Raw genomic sequence first — 6,000 nt, 5'->3', positions numbered from 1 at the left:
AACATGACAGTATGCTGTAAGGCAACAGAAGAGGAAGTGCTCTTTAAGAAACAGCTTGGACAGAAACCAAAAGGCTGCTCAGAAACCCTCTGTCAGCATGACACACCACCATGGTAAACTCGAGATGCTCTCGCACCATCAGACCAAATTGTCTGAGCAAATGGAAAGGAAGCACTCCTGCTAAGGAGCGGTTCCAAACTCAGCAAGAAAATACAGTATTAACAGAGCAACTTACACAAAAAGTCTGTATACCCCATGCCAGGAAAATGCAGGCACTGATATGAGAGCTGGTAAAGGACAGAGGCTGGGGTGTAGATGTCTTTAACTGGAGCTGTTCAGATGCAACGTTCCAGGTATGGAGGAAGATAAATTTTCTTCTTTCCCTCATTTCTCTTGCATGGCAAAAGTGAAGGCACCACTCCAACTGTGCTCCTCTGGCATAAAGGTCCTGGCACAAAAGTTAGCTGGTCCCATGGCTGCTATAGTCAAAAACGCCTTTCCTGAAGAAGGGTGAGAATTCGCAGATGGTGTATTTTGACAGAGTTAGCCCCACTTTATCAATGTGCAGTGGAGACGATGGTGAGTTCAGCATTGCAGAGAAAAAGCTCCTGAGGTATTTCTACGGAACAAAATGCAAAATGTTATAAGGTTTATGTGCTCAAACTGATCATGACCTCTTTGAAGAACTAAAAAACCAGTGGTATAAAAATAGTATAAAAATAAAAGTGGTATAAAAATAAAAGAAAAAACAAGATCTCCATGGACTGTGAAAATTCCTTTTAATAACCATCAGCTTTTAAATCCATCCATAAAACAGGTCTACTGAAATACCTGTATTAAGCTCAGGAAAAGCAGAGAAGTAATATTTTCCACTTTCTTCCTCTGTCAAGCTTAGTAACTGTTTTATTCTGTGCTTGTGTGATGCTTTCTGGTTTATTCTGTAGTCATGTAATGCTTTCTCCTAATCATGACCTGCTAATACTGCCGTCTAGCATTACCAAACACTATAGCAGGTGCAAACCTCAAATCCATTCTGCAGGAATTTCACTACATATGGACAAAAAAGGAATTCAGAAATCTTTCCCTGATCAAGCCTCCATAAGCCTTGCATCGAAAGGGATTTGTTTTGATCAACACCATCTGCACAAGGATTGTATGACTTCCATATTCTCTCAGAACCTACCAGCATCTTTTCACTGAGCTAACCTCTAAATTTAAGTCTTTTTTTTTGAAGTCACATAATAAGCATTCCCCTTCCCTGAAGTTAATACCCACCAACCACTCTGCAACTCACATCTATTTGTACCTACAGAACTCTGACAGATGTACGTTAACACCCAGTTAGTTTTCACGAACCTGATGAGGTTTCCTTCACACCTGGGTTGAATTATTACTGTCATTTAGCATGATTTCCTAATTCGTATTTATAAATTTTGAATGAAACACAGTAGGTAAAGCATTGATCAGACAGTCACGCAATGTCACCCAAAGAGAGACATTTCATCTGGAGTACAGAGATAGACTCCCTTGCTCTGCTACAGACTGACCACAGGAAAAGGCAACTTGAGAAATTACTCACTAATCTTGGATTTAGTGGGGAATAGATCCGTAAGACAAAACAGAACAATCTCCTCTAGAGAACACAAAGTTTGGTTATTTCAATACAGCAGCTTTTGCGTAGTGGAAGCAGTTTGTTCAGGAAGCAATCCTAATTATTCACTCTCAAGGAGAATTCCTCCATGCTCTAACAACCTGTTATCGATTTAAGTACCTTGGAAACCAGCTGTATTAATATTACAGAAAGCAGGATAACAAAAAACAAGGGAAAAAAAGGAAAAAAAGCAGCTGGCACATCAGCTTTTCTCTTGGCAGGATTGGTGAATTTTCTTTTTTATTCAGATCTCCCACAGGTTGTATCAATGTTCACGGAAAAAAAAATCATTACAATAATGCCTTCAAGATGAGTTCTAATGGACTAAGAGGTAATTTAAAGTGAGCAACAGATGTCATATCAACATTTGTCATAATTAGTTCAAAGTAGGGCCCTTTTAAAAAAGTCCCAATCCAGGAATGCCTGAAGGATGAATATGGGAGAAAATCAAATGTAAAACATGGCTTCCTGTTAGATTTTAAGCACTGTGCTGAAAAGTTACTGCACTAATTCCAGTTTATGGCTACTGAAGGCTCAAAATTACCAAAATATCTCGCCAGAGACATTACAGGACCTATTGCATTCACCTTGGTATGTATGGCCAGATAATTGACTGTCATGCCTTTTCTGTACAGCCATTACTCTTTGTTTTGGCACGATAACTCTAATGGCAGAATGAAAAAAATCCCTCTGCTATAAGATTATACTTATCTGACAGGGAAAAACTAGGAACAGCAGGTATACTTATCTTCCCAGATCTCCACACAAGAGCTGCTCAGTGAATATCACAGATTCTTTGAACACGAAAAAGATCCTTGGGAAAATGGCAACAAACAGACCCTACCAGATTATGATGGAATTAATTTTGTATGAAGGTTTCCAGCCATATGGCTTGGCATTATGTGCTCTTCAGCAGCCGCCTCTGAGAAAATTAGCCCTCCTATAAAACCCATATCTGCATTTGCCCTTGTTTGCAATGCTGATGTGTTAGCCTAACACAAAGCTCATGTGCCCTTGACACAAAGAAGCTGTTGCTTCAATGAAATAAAGGCTGCTCTGCCCAAATATGCTGGCTAGGACTGAAGTCCTGTAGCGAGGGAAACAGTGACTAACAGCAGAAGTGTTTGCTCGCACCACAAGCATATGTCTCGATTAAACAGCTGTGGCTAGGCACTAAAGGGGAAGGTTACTCTGTCCTGTTGGCTGCAATGTGGATGACAAAGTGGAAGAAAAGAGGGAGGAGAAAAGGAAGGGTGGTCCTTATCGGTGCATGGAAAGATGCTTCTCAAATTCAGATGGGACGGGAAGAGGATGAGGGTCACAGCAAGCTGGGAGCAGGGCAGGAGCACATCAACCCCAAGTGCTAGAGACGGTGGAAAGAAAATTTGCTCAGAGATCTAAAAGGGACTCGATATGGATTTTGTTGCAATCCAGGAGGCCACTGCAAGCTGCTGGAGTGGGAGCAATGCTAGATGAAAGGAAGTCCCCTGTCAGAGCTCAGTGGGCAGTGGAAGAGCTGTTTTCAAAGCTTTTATATGAAATCCATTTCCAGTAGCAGATACAATTTTTCTCTATTTACACAACAGTGTTATCGGTGCTGAGTCAAAACTAGGTAGGAAGCAGTCTAGTACTGTATCTTTTGACACGTTCCCTTAAAAAAGCAGAGGCTGGCGAGCTCAGGGTGCCTTCATGGAAATGAGCAAATTTTATACAAATTAGTGCTGTGGCTTCCTACCAGCACTTCACCCATAGCACCTAAATCACTGTCCCTAGTATGCAAAGCGCGACGTTACAGCAATCCTACTTTTGCTAGGTTTGCATGAATAACTTGGAAAGAAAAAACTAGACAACTGCTACAACTACTCCAAAAGGCTTGGGTTTATTAGCCGTTTCTGTTTGTTAGCCTTTCAGAACTCTAGCCATTTGTTCTGGATTATTTAGCCTGGTAATCAGTGTTCTTCCAAATGCACTTAGGAGTTTCATTTCACTAACAGCGCTCAACCTGCTATGTTGCTGGTTTGCTGGAAAATATCTTAATTATACATGTGTAAATGTCTCAATGTAAGGGCACAGGACCCTGGCAACAGGGATGTAAAATGGGTAACAAACACCAATTCAGTTGGTTCCTCAGTCTAAACACACATTCAGGAACAGCACTTTAGCGAATGGAAACATTCTTGGCATGTACAAAATGCTTAAAGACAGAAAAAAAGATAGAAAAGATAGAAAGGCTGGGTAAAAAAACCAGTCTGAAACAGGAAAAGCGGTGTTTTTTATTCTTCCCTGCATGCATTAAAACCTTCAGGGCCTGTAACTTAAATTTTATGGCAGCCATACCTGAAACTTTTAACTTTGTATTTTGCATTCCAAGTGTTTGCAAATGAAACAAGTCCGGACAAGGCTCTTTGAGACCCAAAGGTTTTACTTTACTTATGAGTTTGAGGAGCTTTCCCTCCCTTTTAATTATGCAAACAGCAAAATGGCAACCATTTCAAAAGCTTATTAAAAATCATTTGAATAGGGTTCACCTTTTTAGCACTAGGCCAGTGTTCATCTTATGCTCAATCCTTCACCAAAGCAAAGTCATTCTAATGATTTTTGCACTACTTCGTGATGCGGGACCTCAAAATTTTATACGTTATAATATAAATCCATAGCTTGATTTAAATTTATTAAAGTTATTACAATTAAAAAGCTTTCTAGAACGCAAAAGTGTTCTTTTCTTATCACACTTTCAACTGTGGCATAAAAGAGGAATTCAGTTCAACGACATCGTTCTCATAATCCATTACAAACAGCCACAGCCTCAGAGACCAATAGCAGAGCTTCGCAAGAACTGGATTTTTTCATTAAACTTTGGTGTGCTTAAAAACTCATCAACTCTGGGACTTCCAGAAAGCAAACTCTGAGCTTTCTCTCTTCTGCCACTTTTTCTAGCAATTAAATAAAAAAAAAGTCAAGTGTTTTAAATTCTTCAAATATAACACATTACAATTAGCATTATGAACATCACCTGCTCGTATTTGACAGAGCTGAAAGCACCACAAACTTGAATAAGTTAAATCTTACAAGGCTTTGGGGATTCTTGAAACAATAGCTTCTTTTCTCTGAAACAATACCTCCCTTTCAACATCTACACATCAATGTGGCAGTCAAAAGCTTTACCACAAGGGCACAGAAGGTCACTGGTGGCAGAGACAGGACTAATTAACTTGCTCATCTAACTTCCAGCACCAGATCCTTTATATATAAGATCCCTTTAATACAGATGCTAGTTTCTCTCAGCACCAATCATATAATTATCCTGCTGACTGGTGTTAAGTGCTGCAAGCTTTAAATCAAATCTTGATTTGAATTATTCATAGCGCAAAGCATACCCAGGTATCAACAGCTGTCTTCTATAGGATAAGAATTTGATTACAAAAGAAGAGACAGATTGAAGCATATTCCCTGACTCTGAACCACCACATCATGCTGCTATTAGGTATTTGCAAAGTAAGATCTTCCCAAGGAAGACTCTAACACAAAACAGACAGGAACGTGCTTCACTTCCAATCTGTGATCACAAAAATAAGGATCTGCTTAGAAGACAAGGCATGCAAAGTAAGCACGCTGTAATGCAGGAATGGGAGTGCATCTCCTGCCTTTGTCTCCTAGAAAGGAATTGTTAGGCATATGCAAAGAAAAATGAACATTTGGGGATCCTTTCCCAAATTAACCAACTTTCTCTATTTAGATTACTGGTATCTTAAAGACAAAAACCAAATTACTTTCAGGGTGGTTTTTCACATAGGAAACACTGCAGCAATGCCAGCTATCAACACTAACTACATCTATGGCAAAAAATAAAAGCTCATCTGAAATGGCACTGACAGGCAACGGTGTCCCACATGAGATTTCAGGCTGGCGAAGGGCCCTGTCTGGGGAGACGCTATACATAGAATCTGATGAGAGGAGATCATGCACCTTCCAAAGAAAAACAGGATTCAAACTTTTCATTGTATCTGCTTCTCCCTTGTGGTTTTGGTTGGGTTTTTTTCCTTACTGGCAAAAAGGGCAAAAAGTCAGAGGGAACGAACACGCTGTACAAGGAGGTAAACTAGGGTTGGAGTGCGGAAGACAGGAACCCTTAAGAAAAGGGCTGCAAAGCTAAGCCAGCTCTGCTTCATCCAAGACATACACATTTCAAACACTACACAGGACTGGATTACCTGGGTCAGGTGTGGAGGACAACGAAAGCCATTAGCCATGATATAGGAAGTTTCTTTATGAACTGAATTCCAAGGGAGCGAGTTCTCTCATGCCAAATACCCCGACATTACAAAGTAAGGGGTACTCTAGCTGTCCAA

The 6,000-nt window shown here is 40.1% G+C and overlaps 1 protein-coding gene across 1 annotated transcript in view; it reads right to left on the bottom strand.

The window, feature by feature from the left end:
* Positions 1-257: 257 nt before the first annotated feature.
* KIF16B (kinesin family member 16B) overlaps positions 258-6,000 on the bottom strand; it is a gene marked incomplete at its 5' end in the record, with an annotated part of 139,758 nt that continues 134,015 nt past the window's right edge. Inside the window, one exon of the mRNA XM_080615968.1 lies at positions 258-619. Coding sequence (XP_080472094.1) covers positions 461-619 — 159 coding nt within the window. The 3' untranslated portion in view covers positions 258-460. The remainder of the gene's footprint in view (positions 620-6,000) is intronic.

The sequence above is a fragment of the Psittacula echo genome, assembly GCF_963264785.1.
Source record: "Psittacula echo genome assembly, chromosome: 4".
NCBI classification, from domain to species: domain Eukaryota; kingdom Metazoa; phylum Chordata; class Aves; order Psittaciformes; family Psittacidae; genus Psittacula; species Psittacula echo.
This window is presented reverse-complemented; position numbering and strand designations above follow the sequence as displayed.